Here is an 18036-nt window from a genome sequence, read left to right on the forward strand (position 1 = left end):
GTATGGGCCACTAACTAGTGGCCCAGCTGAGACTTACACCGCCAAGAGCAATACAAAGAACCAAGTTATTGTGGAAGATCCGGTAACAATAAACAAGGCCGCTTGCAAAGGACCCTGCCTGGTATCACAACACAATCAAAATGAAGATGCAAGCACAAAGACCTTGCCAGCGTATATCTTTATCGTGCGGTCTTCTATGGAATCACAAATAGACCAAGAGCTGAATATGGAGTTCTCCAAGATCAAATAATACTCGGAACTCCGGTGAGGCTAAATTTGGTTGAAGTACGGGGCGATTCCGGCGAACGCCGTTCAAAAAGTGTTTCATTTGATTGACTAGTAATAAATTTGACCCCAGAAACCAGCCTAGGAATTTCCGGAAATAAAAGGATCTGTTGAAATGAGAGATAATAAGGAGTAGCTGTAGCGTATACAAACAATTGTGTGATATTGAAGATGTCTAAGAGTAAGATGACCCCAGAAGGGAAGCGTGCGTTACAGGGTTCCCAGAGATCCGCGTTACTATATAGGCTAGCGTTTCTGAGGGAAGACAACATGGTATCCATTAAAGCCTCAGCGCCATTAAAACTGCTGAAACCCAACAGGACCTGTACTGTCGCCACCTACTCAGCTTGTCAGCATTAAAACACATAGGCTTGAGGCTATATAATCTCATCCCGGAGGTAATCTTCTCGTTGGTTTGCCTCCGGTAATAATAAGCATGTTCATTGCAGTGGAGATGCTCCATAGTCGAAATAAATATTTCGGGTCCATTGCATCACGCTTCACTACCGAGGACTGTTCAATACACGTGGGCACTTTTATATCTGAGGGCATTTGTATTGGACTCGGATCAGCCGAAGTCCCCGTCGGAGTCAGTAGCAACATGTAGTCACGACTGCTTGCCCACGTACGTGATAGATATTTTAAAAGGCTAATATGCTGTATAGAACAAGAGAATCCAAGACCCTCTTATCAGAAACCACGGTACGAACACTGGATCTCGCTCTCGATAAAGAAAAGTTTACTGGATTGTAGATTGAGTAATGTTAGAAAGCATAACGAAGTCATTACTAGATAGAGAAACTAGGAAGACAGCGTACCTTCCTTTTCACATCTTCGTCTCCAATATCAGTCATACCACTTTTCTTGAACATTGATTTACTAAAGCAAAAAAAAAACCAGGACCCATGCCTATAAATTTCTCTTGACTTAACTATCGTAAATTAAAGTTGATGGAGATCTGCTTTTTGGACTTTTTTGACAGTATCCGGGACTTGGAGGCTCCTTATAGCTACTTGGTGGATGTGACATTATGGATGACAGCGTGTCCCTCCAATCTTGTATTTTTTTGAAATTAAAAATGAGTGTAAGGGAAAATAAAGCTTCTATCTGCAGCGATAATTATGTTAAATTCTAATGTGCGATGACGCGTCAAGCATGATGCGAAATACCGCTCGGGAATTGACCGCTGATATACTATGAACCATTTCTATTACAAATTCACTACCCTACACATGGGGTGTTATAAAACCCGAAATAGGAAATATGCCACTTCCTCATAAACTAGTGTTCGACTAGCTACGTTGTGCTTTATTCTTTATTGTACTTCCAACTTTTTATGGTGTCCGCATCTTAGGCGGAAGGTACGTATAGATGATTTGCGTAGCGAACACGCTTCGATCTCATCTACTGCGTGATTGATTGATGAATCATGTTCATCTTGTGTTAGAATGACACTGATCTCGACCTCAGCAACGTCATCACGCATTCCCAGCCGCCGTTCTAGAGTTAACGTGTATGGTCCAGCGAGTGCCTGTACCTAAACTCACCTGTTCTTTGACACGAGGAACCCGGAGTACCGAGTTCAAACTATGGCTTATGCATTGTAGCTCGGCTAGTGATGCTTCATAGTAGATGCTTCCAGTCTTTTCACCTTCCCGGACGTGTGGGACTACATGATGAGTTATAAAGCATACATCAGGACCCAACCTTATGAATGAAGATATATAGATCCCAACACACTTCTCAATAAGCCCCTCAAGCCTTCAACACGATTCAAACATCTTTCCTCTCTTAAAGCTAGAGTGAGCTCACTGGTACCCAAAATTAAAACTTTCCTATTCCTCTCCGCCTAATAGCCATTCAGAACCTTTATCAACTCCCCGATGTCTTCGCGATATGTCGCAGTTCATACATCCCCAAAGGGACCCGGTGATGCCCGTCCTACCGCGCTCCAGATTATTGAAGACGAGCAATTGACAGGAAAGCTCATCGGCAAAGTTGTCTTTATTACGGGTTGCTCCTCCGGCCTCGGAATTCAGACCGCGCGCGCATTGCTCGCCACAGGAGCCACGCTCTACCTGACCGCGCGGAACCTCGAAAAGGCGCACTCTGCGCTTGGTGATCTGGCTGAAAACAAAAATGTTCACCTACTAGAGATGGACCTGAATTCTCTGTCCAGTGTCCGAAGCTGCGCCGCCTTATTCCTGTCCAAATCTTCCAGCTTAAGCCTCCTCATCTGTAACGCTGGTGTCATGGTCCCCCCCGAAGGCCGCACAGCGGATGGCTTCGAGACACAGTTTGGAACAAACCACCTAGCCCATTTTCTCCTCGTGCAGTTGTTCAAAGATACACTTATCGCCTCAGCGACGACGAAGATGTCCTCACGTGTTATCATGCTCTCTTCCAGCGGCCACCGGATGAGTGAGGTCCAATTTGATGATTACAATTTTGATGAAGGTTATGACGCATGGAAGGCCTACGGACAAAGCAAAACTGCCATGATTTGGACAGCGAACGAGATTGAACGCCGATATGGATCTACAGGGCTACATGCCTACAGCCTCAATCCTGGGATGAGTGCGAGTGGGCTTCAGAAGAATGTTACAGCGGACATGATGGAGGAATGGTCGCAGGTGCCGGGACTGCAGGAAGCGTTCAAATCACAGGAGCAGGGTGCTGCTACGACTGTTTGGGCGGCGGTGGCGCAGGCCCTCGAAGGCCAGGGAGGGCAATACACTGAGAATTGTCAGGTTGTTGGCGAAATGGCTGCCGATGCAGGACCGCTGGATCCAGGCTATGCTCCTTGGGTATCTGACAGTGAGAAAGCGCAGAAGCTATATGAGCTTTCTTTGAAGCTTATTAGTTGAACGCCTTCGAATGATTGACATTGGCGTTTTGATCGTCGATAAAGATGTATCAAGGGTATAGACGATCAATATCAACTGATACTCTGGTTGCTCTCGTGAATTATATTTCTATGGTTCATATCATGATTTACAATATTCATGCTCCTTTTAATACTCCCATCCTTGTTAGCAATAGCCGGAATGTGGGCTTTTTATATCTAGAGGAACAGGTATGTATGTCCACAGCAACTATTGTTATTAGAAGTTGGAAACTTGAGACTAAGTTCCTAACATATTCGGCAAAGTCCCCTCAGGAGGAAAATGAAACTCTGCTGCGTTGAACCACGGCTTTCTCTAACATGGATCCTAAGATTTTTGCCGGAATACAGTATTGATGTTATCTTAACCGTGTATTGTTTGATCCTCTGCTAAAGGAGAGAAATAAGCCTTTGGCTTCACCATCCAGGGATAGCGTGGCGTTAAGACAAAATGTCCTGTTGGCCTGGCAACAATATGAACCATTCTCTTGGACTCTAATAATACGAACAGAATTAAAGGGGTGCCATTTTTAGCTCGTCATTTAATTGTGATTTTAATTAGTATGATAATGATCAGCCCGCGACATATGTACAGATGTAGAGTGAAGGATGAAAGCCCATGTTTTGTGGGAAATCTTGTGAGAATTTACAAATGATATGCATTTTCAAATGAGATTCTCAAAAAACAAAAATAGTTAGAAAAGAAAGCTACAGGAATAGATAAATCATTTAAAGAAATTAGGCGAACTACGATATTCAATCTAGAATTTTTATGCCGATCGGACGAGATTGTCGGTACATGGTACTTCGTCGGTACGAATTGGTATGGAACTTCGGGTTCCGCAGTTGAGGTGGATATTCTTATGAGGGGCGCCAGTAGGTAGTTAACTAGGACCATCAACTTACTAAGAGATCATTTACCAAATATTTAAGTGTGAGGCTCAACGCGTCAGCTGCAGCGTCTCACCAGCGGACATGTCATATTGCCCCTGCTTAAACCAGTGTTTGTCATTCAGCTCGGAGTTCCGGTCAGCTTGCCCTGGGGTCAGGCCACAACCCGAGTTAAAAAATATTATATTAGACCACATAACCCAGCGGATTCCAGTCTAGTTCATCATCATCTTTCATTATCCAAATTGCAAAATGACGATAAACCATGTCTTCGTCTGGGCCTCTAAAGCCAACTTCCAATTCTTGCGATCGTTTTATCGCGCAGTTTTACAGCCAATCGACTATGTCGAGATGATCTGCGCATCCGAAAATACTCTCATCGGATACGGTAGTGATTATCCTTATTTTTGGCTGAAGCAATTGCCTGATGCCAAAGCGCCGCTGCCAACCCACATCGCGTTTGATGCCCCTAGTAAGATTATCAAATACGAAGGCATAGCCAGCTCGCTGACCAAGGTGGAATAGATCAAGAGGCGGTAGATCACTTCTACCAGCTGGCATTGTGAGTCGCTCATTTGGAATATCACTATCAGCCCCCTAATTATTAGAAGTTCCCTCTCAAAACTAGCTTGCTTATTTTCAATTTGCTGATCTAATTCCAGACAACACGGTGGACGTGGCAATGGCCCACCGGGTATACGAGAAGAGATGAGCCGCCAGCCATACTATGCAGCCTTTATCTCTGATATGGATGGCAACAATATTGAAATTGTTCATGTTCCAAAATAGGTGGGCTCTTATCAGCAGCCGTCCGACATGGGGGAATGAGAAGTTGTGTGCAGAAGTAAGCGCACATGCAAGCACGGATGCATGTGGCCCCTGAAGTGACAAAGACATAGCAAATTAATAACTCTGTGTTGAGAGGAGGAAATGAAATAACAGAAATAAAAGAAAAGATGATTGAGAAATCATCTAACAATTTTCCGTGGGTTTGTCTGATTGTCAATGCTCTTAACAAGGAAAATGCCCGTGGCTATATACGTGTACTCCAACAACGGCTCCAAGAAATACCTGCAGGGTTAGGTGAATTTTTTGAAAGTATCATAACTAGGGAAAATTAAGATGTTGACGAGCTCACTTTTGCCTGCAATTGGTATTATTTGCCAGGCAGCCTTTTCAGAGGCTGGAGCTTTATTTTGCTCTTCAGGCGAGGACTGAACATAAAGCATTAAAGGGAAGAAATTGGCGGGATGATTCCTACATTGTCATGGATCGTTACATATTAAATGCATCAAAGGGCCTTGTCGAAGTCAAGAACAATACAGAACCAAAGTTTCCAGCGGTCCAGTTCATTCATGGATTGGTCAAAGATTTACTTCTCAACAAAAAAGGGCCGTGTGTAGTTTCACCGAGTCTTATAAACTAAAATGTGAGCGAGAGCAACAAGCGGCCGAAAAGATGTTGTTTTAGTTCTCTGATATCGGGTTTCTCTTTTTTCACCGATAAATTCAAACCTGTGTTTGTGGGTGCTCTCTATTTGACGTTACCATTTCTCTGCTATGCTTCCTTCAATATATTGTACCATGCAAACGAGGTGGAAGGAAGGCGTTGTGATATACCAAAATATTTTTCTCTAAATTTTCCCATTTAGTTACTAGGCTACTATCCACAATAACATAGTCCACTGAATGCCCTCCTAAATTAAATCCTAGCTATCACCATCATTTGTCTTATTTTCCTCTAATAGCCGAAATACTGCGCCCGCTCGGCCGATACCCATGTCATGTGCAATGTGTTCAAGACATGACAGCATCCACATTCTTAGATATGGTTGTGATCGTGATATCCATACCGCAACAGCTATAGGAGAAATCAAAAGTGAACCCCCCAAACAGCCACTAGGAGTGTAGGTCGAGTCAGGCAACCTTTGTCCCAACACGATTGACTGACAGCCAACAGGATCGAAAGAAAAGGCCACACTAGCACATATATCTTCTGCTAGGAGTATTTTATTTTCCTCGGCTTTTTGTCGAAGAGTGTTTATTGTTTCTGGTAAGCAGTTAAATGTCTCTGTGGGTGTATGCGCAAGCAAGTCAAGAATCATCCAGTTAGTAATCATTCGAGTGGCGCGGTAATAGTTCCAAACGTTGGTTGCCCAAAGGTCTGGGTATATATCAAATCGACCACAAAACGTATAGTTCATGCACTTTGGAAAATTCCCTAGGATGACATTATTATCAGAGTGGTGGAATGATGTAGTATAACGCCATCGAGCAGGCACGTCAGATGCCCATTGAGTAAAAGATTGGTCAATTTCCACAGCCATATCAAGAATCGTCAGCCAATCGGTAACTCTCCTAGATTTGATATCGGCACGTAGTGTGGTAAGTCGTGAAACAATGTCAACAAGTATATCTGCATATTTTTCTCCTGGAGGCCGTAAGTTTTCTGCAGCTTTTGATAATTCGACTATGGGCGTTGGAACTTTGGTGCCAACCCGGAGGCAATCCGCCATCTGCTATGACAATTAGCTACAGAGAACAGAAAAAGAACAGTGTGGATTAATCATGGGAACAGCTGTATTATAATACAGACCAAGAAAAAACGCACGATATTGGATCTCAGCTGCGTGAAAAGTTGTAATCCGCTCTTTCTATGGATTTGCTCCGCCCCTCGTAGGCGAAGGAGAGCCACCCCTCCATTCATATGTTTTCCCCAATCGTCTATTTTAATATCTGTGCTCATAAAAAACTGAGAAGACCTGATAAGCGTGTAAAAAATTTCGGCCTAGACAAACGGCCAAATTTTCCTACTTACCTCAAACATGCCCAGGAGGACAACTGCAATGACTGTCTCGTCGGACTTGCATAGCGTGGTGTCCTGGAGTGATGCAGCCGTGAGTTTTAAAGCAGATATATATTTTCGTGTTGCTATAAGATTTAAAGCTTTTGATTTTCTGATATTAGCTAGCGATGCCATTCCGACGGCACCCACGCCCCAGAACACTGCCTCGCTCGATTTGGTAGAATTTATCATCTGCTGATGAGTGAAGTGTGCATTGGCAATTTCGCCGTGTCTTAGAACATAGCTATGCAGAAAGAATGCCACTGCTTCATCAATCGTAATCGGAGATGATGGGAAAGGCATGGGGCGGGAGTCCTGTTGTGAACATGCAGACTTCCTCACACTCGGTGCAGTAGTAGCAAGCCCATCCATCTTTTCGTTTCTTCTATTATTTAAATTTCTATATATGGTAGTAGAATATAGTGGACCTACATGTTTTGAGGAGTTAATGGCTCGTACCCTCCGCGCAAGCTGCTCGTTTTGGCTTCGGTGCATAACCGTCCAGAGGTCCGGATAACCTGGACATGAATAATGCGACTTTAGACATTGCGAACAGGCGGGGCGAGTCTCGTCACACTAATCAGATAAGAGTATTTCTTAGCGATTGTCTTCTTTATTGTTTTCATCATACCACGGCGGAAACGAAGCATACCTTTAGTCTCCGTGCCCGACAGGTACTGCAGCCTTTGCTAGGCTTCACCATCGTTTGATGCTTGACTGAATTAACGAAGGCTAATAGCTAAGCCATCAAGGCATAGTGTAAATAACAACAATGACGTGTAACTAATCATCTGTTTTGCTGAGAAGAATCGGGGCCACGAAGCGAGGACCAAGGTCATGGTCAACATTAGCTCAGCCCTAAAACCCGCCAGGATCCGCTCTCACTAAACCTATTGAAGAAGGCACCGCGAGCCAACCAACCAGAGTCCATGAAAGTTTGAGACTCGTTGATCATCATTCCCTTTTTCATAGGAGATTGTAAATGCATTTTTAGTTAAACTATAAGTAGAAGTGAGTGCGAGAAACCCCAAAGGCAGTAGTAATCTAAGCCACACTCATAACAATAAGGGCCAATTACTCAAATCTCATAGTATAAAATCCCTCGGAATTCCTAGTTGAACTTGAACTACGAAATAATTACATTTCACTTTTCGTTGGCTGTTTCGAGCACTTTCATAAAGATTCTTCTTTACAATGTTAACTCACCGGGTCGTGACATTTGCTTTGCTACTCTGGGCGAAGAACATCTGTGCCACAGGCCACCCAAATGAGGTGGCATCACAACGTTCTATATCCGCTAGCAATGCAACAGCCTTCGCTGTCACCGTAAGTATCCTTTGTCCAAAGCATCATGTGTAAATAACTAGGTTAGATGTCTAATGCATACTAGTATGGCTATCCATTGACCCAATATGCTGCCACCTTTGATTCGCTCTTGGCTTCGAATGGTAGCAACACACTTTACCACGACAGAACCACTGCCAGTGCTAGTTCTGCGGCCATTGTGAGGCCGAATGTGGATACACTCTATTCAAAGGCCGCGATAGATTTATCACACTATGATGTGGCATTGACAATACCATCGGTGGACGATAATCGTTTTTATGTATTCCCATTCTATGATCTGTATGTGCATATTCTCAGCCTGGCGACAGAAGGAGTAACTAACAGAAGAAATTATGAACTTAGGTGGTCAAACAACTTTGCAAATCTAGGAGCCCTGAATTCGACTTTACCGGGAAAATACCTATTGAAGTTTGTCGGGGCATCCGAGAGAGTGGGCTTTGAATCGCCACCGTCAAACAGCGAGTATTTAGGAATCATCAACTTCCCGACTGTATATGGATTGATATTTCCACGTGTACTATTGCGAAACAATTCCTCGACCGAGCTTGATGCAGTCCACACAATTCAGGATCAGATGGAACTTGAAGAAATCCCTCGTCGAACTGGACGAATTGCCCCGAAACTCTCGGCAGAGCTATTTGGGAACGGTTCAATTTCACCACTCGCAGCAAAGTCTTCGGCAGCCTTTGATCTTAACGAGATCACAAATCTTCTTAAAGTTGTCGCACGTTTCACTCCTCATAATCCACCAGCTGAAAAACGAGAGGCGCAAGTTGTACAGCAAAAACTTGAGAAAGCAGGCTTGGATAACGGTCATTACACACCTCCACACGGCTTAAATTTCACCATAATTCAAAAAGAAATGTACGCAGAAATACTGTCCATCACGAACTTCTTACAGAATTTCAACAACGATTGGATTGATTTCCTCCCGCGGTACAGCGGAAATTTCTTGAACCAATACGGAGTCCGAAGTTACATTGCCTATACTGGATATTTGCAGCTGGTTCAGTATGAATCACTTTACCCAGAATACGAGCCTGGATTTGTGCTATCCAAAAATCAGTCATATGTATTGACTTTTCCTTCTGGAAAGCCCCCCGTAATAAACGCTGGGTTCTGGAGTTTGACTGTCTATAACACCTCGAGTTACCTGGTTCAAAACCCTCTCAACAGGTACTCATTGGGTGATAGGAGCAATCTCACCTACCCTGATGGCGATTTGATATATGGAGAAGACATTTCTGATCGCAATGATGCCTTTTCTATTCTCCTCCAGTCAGCTGATGTCCCTCCGCCGGCGAATTGGACTAGTAACTGGCTACCTACACCCGCAGGAGGTGGCAATTTTACCGTAAATTGTAAGTCCTACAATTTCCCAAAGCTGCAGATGACGTGGTTTTTGACTTTGCTAACCAATATTTTCATTCCAGTGCGTTTTTATGGTCCAACTCAAGATCTAACGGCTGGTGGATCATATATATACCCGGTAGTCGCAAAGCAAAGTTCTGTTTGATCACCATCTATCTTTGTCAGAAACTATTCCTTATGAATAATTCTAGTTAGTATTTAGAGGAATATTCAGTCTGTAATTGACCTTGTTTGTAAATTCATAAATAAGAGATAAATTAAAATTCAGTTTCTGAGAAGTAACGCTTCCACAAGTTATCAATACACACTCAAGGCTTGCCATCCGCAATTACGGGCACTATTAGGTGACTCTAGTGCTCTCGACCAGAGAAAATTTGATGACGACCTACATTAGGCCCAGTTGCTTCGGTGGGTGCGAGATGTTCAAATTCCGGCAAACGCAAGTCATGGCCAGCCACTCGTAGGACAATACCTCCTCCACTCATGATCATAAAATACATCACAACGTCAGTCGAGTCGGAAAGAGTCACAACGGCGTCCTCGCTTGTCCTGAGATCGAGGTTGAGATTAATCTCCCTCAACCAAATTTTCAAGTCCATCTCCCTCCCCTCGCACTTGTGGCCTGCCCGTGCCATTGCTGGCCAGGATAGGCAATTCCAAATTGAAATGGACGGGATTGGGGGGATTGGGGGGATTGTTTCCGGCTGGCGGTTCAGAGAGCCGGGTGCTGAACAAGTTGGTGGGTTGGTAAGACAATGTAATGTTTCTGTGACCCATGAAGAGACCACAGAACCTCTTCCAAAGATTTGGCCGGTTCGGTCGCCACCGCTCACTACAGCTCATGTCAGCAAATGGATTGAGAGACGATATTAGGGAGACGGTTACATACTAAGGAATTCTCGGGACATGAATGCTTGTTCCAGGCGGGGGTGCGGTCACGCTGGCTCGCTGCGTTTCGAGCAACGCCATGGCATACTCGTGCTCTTGTCGCCTGGATTGAATCATCACTTTTAGCGGGTATACCTACAGCCTGACAAAAGTTTTACTTACGGTCGGACGACGATATGCCTGTGCGCGAGCCAGAGCCCCACGCAAAGAGCGAACATTAGTGAAAGAGTAGGTATCAGGACGGACACTATGTCTCGGGCTTGCCCAAACATCTGAATTCCAATGAGTTTGACTAGGTCTGTGGGCTTGCAGGCGTCGGTCGTGGTCGTCACCATACTCTTGGTCACGGTGGTGGTGGTGGTGATGGTGATGGTGACTGTGTGTTCAGTCATTTTCATTGGCAAAAGAAACAGGATTGCGGTTGTCTTAAAGAAAAGGAAAACGAAAACTAAAGGGGCAGGGCGATTGTTCTGTGTTTCTTAGAGAAGAAGGAGAAGAAGAAAAAGAGGGAGAAAAGTGGGAGGCGCCTGTCTTTCTTCATTTTCAATTCAACTCCTTCCATGCATGAGCGTCTCGTTCACACGTGCACTTTGGTAATAGGACATGTATGAACGCACCTGCCTCGATGTGCTTAGATACTGTCGCGATGGCCTAGTGAATAACCGTGGGAGAAAAACAGCATCTTCGAAGAAAGGAAACCACCATCTAGGTGGAAGTTGTCACAACGGCGCCTGCCAACTGGTACCATTGGGAGAGTGCCGGACATGATTCTGTCTCGCCTCGGAGTCTAGCTAAAAGAAACCGCCACCCTCTCTCTAACTATTGTCCGTGGCCGGAGTGCAGACCGGATGATTTGAAAAGTAGGGCAAACCGACGGTAACCCTAAACCCTAATGAGTCAAGTATGTTTTAATCTCATTTTATATATACTACTCGAACACCTATATCCAAGATACCGAATTTCAGAGCACTGCTACTATTCTTCTGGACCATGGGGGTTTTCTTGACTTGTCGGCCGTACTCCACTCCTAGAACCGACGCGATTTGAACAAGTGGTTGAAGATCTCTATCTGAGATACCATTCTCCTGACCCTGCATGTACTCGATGTCCCGCACCTAGAATATTTTCAAGCACGGGAAGGCCATAGAGAGTGTAATAACTATAACAAGTCTGAGTACGTGGGGAGGTGGACACAGGTGCTGTCTGTAGTTGTGGGCCTGGAAGTTGAGTATGGGCCCGGTTAGGCTCCGCTGTTAGATGAGCGTTCTGGGCCGGTGGGTGTCCATATTCAGCTATACGATGTTATTGTGAGATAAGGTGTCTGTGAAGCTGTAATTTAGTTGGCCAAGGACTCACGATGAGCTTTGTACGCGTTCGTTTGGTACTGTTCAAAAAGACTCTTCGGCTGTTCCGTTCTGCCATGGCCTCGAATTTATTATCGCAATACTTCAAATTTTGGTTAGTTTTGAAGATATTTTTTTTCGAAAGGAAAAGATACTCTCAATAAAGTCTTGCGAAGTAGCCCACGGCTTTTTCAACTGACTCACTCATACCGTTATAATGAGTCATGCTATCGGATGATAGACATGACACTCAAATTTCTTTCTCATAATATGCGACTACATCCCCCCTAGTAACAATTATGGCAGCAATTAAATTTGACAGAAGCATCATGTATGTTTCTATCACCCAAGAGGTTGCCAGAAGGCTTCCGATGTTGACAGAGTCATCCGCCAAGCAGTCCGCAAGCCCTTCGATCTATTTCGGAATCTGGGATGTCTATTTGGCTTTCATATATTTCCTTGCTATCAGCTTGATTTACGTCCAGGATTATCTGTACCAATATTTGCACCCCATTATGTATTGCAAGGCCGGGCGACAAGTGTCACAACTGCGACGGGTGAGTATCAGTGAATCCCAGTTATTAAATAGTATCATATCAGGGCTTTAACAATAATTATTTAAATGCTACACTTTTCTATCGGTGTTTTAATAGATATTCCTGATCCGACCCTTACCCCGGTCAAAAATCTCACTTTTAAATACCCGTTTAGTTGATCACCACTAAGGTATGTGTCAATATATGTCTTGCATGGAAAGCTATCAGTAAATCCGTAATTCTTATTTTGTTTTGTTTTGTTTTATTTTAATACCTTAAGTTTCTGTATTACCAAGAAATTGAGTGGCGAGATGGGCAGGTGTCATTATATCGAGCCGTAGACGATGACAGCTGGGAAGTAGATGTCGCAAGTTTTTGGATGAAATAAGCAGAAAATTCAATTTTTCGTCTTGTTCTGAAGTGTATTATCTCACGCTCCATGCTGCACAAGCGCTCCAGGCGAACTCCAGATGCCCAGAACCGTCGAAGAGGTGTGACAAATGCGAAAGGGTTCTGCCTCTTCTTACAAATTAATAATCTGAGTAATCAGAAAGAAGAAAGGTTGTAACTATACTCAGAGTGTATAATTATTCATTAGAGGGGTTAATCGGCTTTGTTTTTTTATGGGCAGATAGAAGATCAATTGATCAAATACTCATCATTTAGACACAAGAGAAGTATGGATCAATCAAGGCAGCTATTTCGGTATCAACTTTAAAGTACGTATCAATAATCATCATTGCAACACAATGACATTTCTATTCTTGATCATTCCGTCATGACTAGCACGCTTTCTGCCTAACTAGGACTAACGCAACCCGCCTTTTTCACCTAGCTACCTTTCACAAGCTATGATATCTCCTGCCTAAAGCCTAGTTTAGTGGGAAATCTCAGGATAGTCTCATCCTTTCTCTACCAGGCCCAACCGTGCAGAGATGAAGCTCTTCGAGAGGATCGAGGAGCAATTGCTCCTTTACAAAAAGTCCAATGCGCTAACAAAGCTTCTAAATTTTGAAAAGCGATTTGTTTCGTCTCACAGTCTGGATTCACAATTAAAATGGATCAACCGTCAATTTCAAGAACAACTGAACGGGATAGCAATCTGTGAGCGTGAGATCTATCTGAATGAACAAATAAGTGCTCTCGAGAAACAGGCCAAAGGGTCGCCCTTATCAGATGAGCAAACTCAGCAACTGAAACGACATGAAGAGGAACTCAGGAATTTGGATATGGAATGGTGGTTGCATAAACGGACTATGAGCCGGAATATGGTTGATCAACCCAAGGGGCCCGCTGTGCGGCACTATGCAATGATTGATCAATTGTGGCCAGATCTGCTAAAAGTCAAGTGCAAAGAAAGAGGGGGATGCTGTAACTTTGACTGTGGATGTTGCACGTCTCCCAGAATTTGTTCTCGAGGGGCATTGGAAATTCATTGCACGGCTGTTTACTGTGGATGCTGTATTCGTCGAAGGGGATGTGAGGAAATTCCAAAAGAGCTCCCAAATACTTATCGCCTACGCAAAAGGCCATCGCTAGAGAGTTCATAAATTTCTCTGAGACGTCATTTCTTGCTCTTCTAAATGTGCTTATCCATCGATAATGGTCTCTAGAATACACCAATTGATGGATTTAAAAATATCTTAAACCTATATATCAGTGAATAGCCGGGTGCTGTAGACCGCTATAAACACGCTTGAATGCTCAAGCAATCAATTGATTCATTTGTTCAAGTGATATAACTAATTGCTCTAACGTACCTAAGAGATCGACGCCTCAGGGTTCTAGTATATTGAAATGAGGGCTCGATTGACCTAGCTCAGCAATTCAATCACAAAGGCGTGTAATGCAGAATGGGGGTGTAGGAGTCATAGTAATTGATTATGCATGAAATTAAAGGCAGTGCCGGATTAAGACGCAATCAATTGATGTCGTTACGGGGAATGGAAAATGACAAACTCCCCGGGAGAGGGTTTGGATGGAACATCAGTTGTCTAAGATCATATCACAATTTCATGAGGGAGAAAGAGAAGAGAAAAAATAGCTCGGCGGACTTCTAAAACCCAAATCGTTCGATGTTTGTTTGAAGTGTATGAAAGAAACGCGCCACTTAGTTAACTATCGGACAAGAAGCTGATAAGCGTGCGGGGAGCTGTTTGCCAAGAATGCAAACAACCTCCAAGAACCACCGCTCGCTGGACAATGAACCACAAACCTTCGCCTCCAGACACACCCAGCATTATTTAACCAAATCCAACTTCTGCAACTCCTTCTCTCACACTGAAATAGCGCTCTAGAATCCCTTCGCTACATTATCCCCATTTCCAAAGTCATTTCGCTTCGGGACCCTCCTGTCAGAACCAGATCAGAGTCGTCGAGATCGTACGCCTGCATCAGCAGTATTGGGGGACGCGATGGAGCAGGCACAGTCACGGGCCCTGGAGGCTCTTCAACCGTTCATACTTCTTACGACCTCGTCTATGGCCTCGTCGCCTCGCTATATTGCTAATATCATCACCAATGCCACCTCCCATCCCAACACATTCGTCTTCGCCGAGCTTCTGGAAACCCCAGCCATCCAGTCGCTGCGTTCACTAGAGACACCAGGAGAGTACCGAGGATACCTCAAACTACTTGAGATTTTTGCCTGGGGTACATGGCAGGAATACCAATGTTAGTATATATATATATATTTTTTTTTTATCATTATTAAAGGATCATGAAACGAAGACGGGGAAACTAACAAAGGGCCTTCTCGGCGACTACAGCAACACCTGATCTCCCAGAGCTGAGCAACGAACAGGCGCTGAAGCTTCGCTTACTTACCCTCCTAACGATATCCAGTACCGCCCGCCCCCTAACATATCAGGGATTGATGGAAGCTCTTTCGATCCCCAACGCATCCGAACTCGAGTCTCTCGTCACCACAGCGATCTATTCATCCTTGATAAAGGCTCGTTTATCGCCTGCAAGCAACCCTCCCACAGTAAACGTAACTGCCGTTGCGCCGCTGCGAGATGTTCAACCTCAGACAGTATCGTCGATGATTTCCACCCTGACCGAATGGGAGGACCGCTGCGGCGACGTTATCAGTGGTATCGAAGCCGAAATCGCCAAGATCAAAGACCAGGCTGTCAAAAACCGGAGAAGGGAGCGGGAACGCACACAGATTCTGGAAAAGGCCATCGCAAATGGGAATGGGACCGCTTCTCGCAGCAGCAGGAACTCGAAATCTAATGCCCGTGGCAGCAAAGCCGGGTTTCGAACTGGCGGACAGGCCAGTGGTAGCAATACCAACAAGCGCGAGTATAGTGGAGATGATATTGAAGAGGACGATGGCTATTTTGACAATGGTAGTGATGGTGGAGTTGATACTGTGGGGTCACAAATGGATATTGACGAAGGCTCGGGTGCCAGTCGAGGTGCAACAAGACAGGCGAAAAGATTGCTGGGGGTTGGACGAAAGAGTTAGAAGCAAACCACAAAGAACTAAGTTATGTATTTTTGTTTTCCGGTTGCAAGGCAAATGAGCCTAGAAATCCTCAGGCACTTCTACTACAGACTATGTAACAAGTCCCTTGCCAGGTTTAAATAGAGCTAGCTTATCACGACACGAATGACACGCGATTTCCAAAAAGAAAGAACAAGTAATCAAGGACATGATCGCAGAAGACTTAACGTTACATTAAATTATGCTAGATAAACCAGATCCAGCATACCGACTCGGCGGTTACGCCCATAAAAATAACTAACTACTTACATACTCAAGCTATAGCTTGTTTAAATGGGACAAACGAGATAGGAGGCAATCCCAATAAAAAAATAAAGGAACGAGAAGTCAGATGAGAAAAAATAAACCATACGCCGTGCTGAGGTCAAAACCAATAGGAGATGCATGCATTGCTGCAGCCTAACAGCGGAAAGATTAACAAAGATGTGGTATATCCCTAAACGCCGAAACGCAGTAAAAACTTGAGAGTACTCGTAATTAAGTCGGGCATCTCAGAGAACGGTTCCCGGTACGAGAATGAACAGTATGCTAAGAGCAGCTGCAATGAGAAGGGCGTATGCCAAGGTAACCATGGCACGCTTGTTGAGAAGAGTGCGCACATATGGCTCTTGTATTCTTTGCCAGTTCATGAACGTGTACTCGCTGAACCCCAACATAGCCATGACAGGGTCAATCTTGTACTGGTATGTTGTAATGAAATAGGACGCGACAATAAAAGGGAGTATAACCTATACACCGTTAGCCAGTTGATCTTGTAATATTGTCAAGGTATTCTTACCCAGCACCGAGTCGACCTCGGCTTATCAGTCAAGACGACGAAGAAAGATGCCCAAAAAGCACCCCAGAAGCAGACCAGTCCAAATGCCAGGCGCGAAAGAATGCTCAGAGGCACGAGGTTGCCAAGAGCCTTCGCCTGTAGAAAGCCGGGAAAGGCGTCTCTTTCCATTGCTTGAAAAACATAATCCTTCGCTTGGTCAAATACCTCCGGATCGTCACGACTGTCCCGCTCCACCTTTTCAATAATAGTCTCGACCATTTCTTCGGGAAGGATGATTTCACGCTCTGAGTCTCGGATGAGGTATGTGTACAAGATCTTTTCAGCACTTCTTCGGATGTCCGTGCGAGCAACCGTGTGCCCAGGTGAGTTCGAAGAATCCTGGTGGGTTTCCGGGGTTGAGTCCATGAAGCTTGGGCGAGGCGGCCGTTCCTCTGATGGAAAGCGCTCCGAGTACACGCTGGCGGTTGGTGAAGGCTGAGCCGGGTTTTCTGAACGCAAAAAGGCGGACAGTCTGGAATCAGCGTCTTTCTCGGTCGAAGCGCCACGAAATCCAGAGGGACCACCTTCGGCCGGAATGTCTGGGATGTTTTCTAAGATGGTAGACGACGGTCGGCTGCCACCTTCCGGAGTCGCGACAAGTACAGATCGTCGTAGCTCTCGGACGTAGTGTCGACAAAGTGACATATGTTGTGAGACATCGAGCCTATAATCGTTAGGGTGATACCATCAGGACTGATCAAAGAGACATACCAGAAGTCCAAGTAATCAACAGACCGTTGCTGATCGCGCATGTAAATGTAAAAGGAAAAGAGATCGACAGGAGCGAGAGTGTAACGGCTGAGAACCTCAAAAAGCGTCGGCAAACGCCGACGCTTTTCAATTTCCAAGCTCAGTGTTGAAGCCATGTTTGCTAAAGGCCAGGAAGCGCGGGCTGTTCAATGCAGCTAATGTCAACAAACCGTTGGGAGTGGCTGAAAGAGTTGCGAGCGATCTTCGTGGTGCCAAAAACAGCAAAACCATAACAATGCCAATTTCTTTTGGCGAGCAAAAGATATTTGGTCACAAAAAAGCGAGCAACTGCAGGAATACGGGGGGTTGGAATTAAAGAGATTTCCAGTCAGAGGCCCCTGAGCTTCACAGTTGCAGGGATGATCGCGTACTCTGTTGACTCGGTGGTTATGGATGCATCGACCGAGAACACTGGCGATCAATTGCACGCACTGCGTCTGCCAGAAAAACGAGAGACGGTGAAAAGAATGCTGGTGGCAGAGCAAAGGCGTGGTGTGGTGTCTCGAGGCAAGTCGCAAAGCACGAGGTCTCAAAGGGGCGCCGCAAAATCAATTTTCCGAAATTGCGAG

At 44.8% G+C, this 18036-nt stretch overlaps 8 protein-coding genes across 8 annotated transcripts; 5 read left to right on the forward strand and 3 right to left on the reverse strand.

Annotated features, from left to right (window-relative positions):
* Window positions 1–2168: 2168 nt before the first annotated feature.
* TRUGW13939_02703 (uncharacterized protein) lies at window positions 2169–3152 on the forward strand (the record flags this gene model as incomplete). The annotated part of the gene is made up of 1 exon (XM_035485892.1): window positions 2169–3152. The coding sequence occupies one exon, from the start codon at window positions 2169–2171 to the stop codon at window positions 3150–3152; it is 984 nt and encodes a 327-aa protein (XP_035341785.1).
* Window positions 3153–4312: 1160 nt separating this feature from the next.
* TRUGW13939_02704 (uncharacterized protein) lies at window positions 4313–4849 on the forward strand (the record flags this gene model as incomplete). Its single annotated transcript, XM_035485893.1, has 3 exons — window positions 4313–4532; window positions 4586–4622; window positions 4723–4849. The coding sequence occupies 3 exons, from the start codon at window positions 4313–4315 to the stop codon at window positions 4847–4849; spliced, it is 384 nt and encodes a 127-aa protein (XP_035341786.1).
* Window positions 4850–5768: 919 nt separating this feature from the next.
* Window positions 5769–7207, reverse strand: TRUGW13939_02705 (uncharacterized protein; the record flags this gene model as incomplete). The annotated part of the gene is made up of 2 exons (XM_035485894.1): window positions 5769–6575; window positions 6878–7207. The coding sequence occupies 2 exons, from the start codon at window positions 7205–7207 to the stop codon at window positions 5769–5771; spliced, it is 1137 nt and encodes a 378-aa protein (XP_035341787.1).
* An 891-nt stretch (window positions 7208–8098) lies between these two features.
* TRUGW13939_02706 (uncharacterized protein) lies at window positions 8099–9767 on the forward strand (the record flags this gene model as incomplete). The annotated part of the gene is made up of 4 exons (XM_035485895.1): window positions 8099–8230; window positions 8295–8530; window positions 8594–9612; window positions 9685–9767. 4 exons carry the CDS (start codon window positions 8099–8101, stop codon window positions 9765–9767), a joined length of 1470 nt encoding a protein of 489 aa, XP_035341788.1.
* A 422-nt stretch (window positions 9768–10189) lies between these two features.
* TRUGW13939_02707 (uncharacterized protein) lies at window positions 10190–10902 on the reverse strand (the record flags this gene model as incomplete). Its single annotated transcript, XM_035485896.1, has 3 exons — window positions 10190–10454; window positions 10512–10613; window positions 10673–10902. 3 exons carry the CDS (start codon window positions 10900–10902, stop codon window positions 10190–10192), a joined length of 597 nt encoding a protein of 198 aa, XP_035341789.1.
* Window positions 10903–13324: 2422 nt separating this feature from the next.
* TRUGW13939_02708 (uncharacterized protein) lies at window positions 13325–13928 on the forward strand (the record flags this gene model as incomplete). The annotated part of the gene is made up of 2 exons (XM_035485897.1): window positions 13325–13684; window positions 13746–13928. The coding sequence occupies 2 exons, from the start codon at window positions 13325–13327 to the stop codon at window positions 13926–13928; spliced, it is 543 nt and encodes a 180-aa protein (XP_035341790.1).
* An 875-nt stretch (window positions 13929–14803) lies between these two features.
* On the forward strand, window positions 14804–15861 carry TRUGW13939_02709 (uncharacterized protein; the record flags this gene model as incomplete). The annotated part of the gene is made up of 2 exons (XM_035485898.1): window positions 14804–15062; window positions 15158–15861. The coding sequence occupies 2 exons, from the start codon at window positions 14804–14806 to the stop codon at window positions 15859–15861; spliced, it is 963 nt and encodes a 320-aa protein (XP_035341791.1).
* A 530-nt stretch (window positions 15862–16391) lies between these two features.
* On the reverse strand, window positions 16392–17583 carry TRUGW13939_02710 (uncharacterized protein; the record flags this gene model as incomplete). The annotated part of the gene is made up of 3 exons (XM_035485899.1): window positions 16392–16628; window positions 16679–17381; window positions 17429–17583. The coding sequence occupies 3 exons, from the start codon at window positions 17581–17583 to the stop codon at window positions 16392–16394; spliced, it is 1095 nt and encodes a 364-aa protein (XP_035341792.1).
* Between the last annotated feature and the right edge of the window lie 453 nt (window positions 17584–18036).

The sequence above is a fragment of the Talaromyces rugulosus genome, chromosome II, assembly GCF_013368755.1.
Source record: "Talaromyces rugulosus chromosome II, complete sequence".
NCBI lineage: Eukaryota > Fungi > Ascomycota > Eurotiomycetes > Eurotiales > Trichocomaceae > Talaromyces > Talaromyces rugulosus.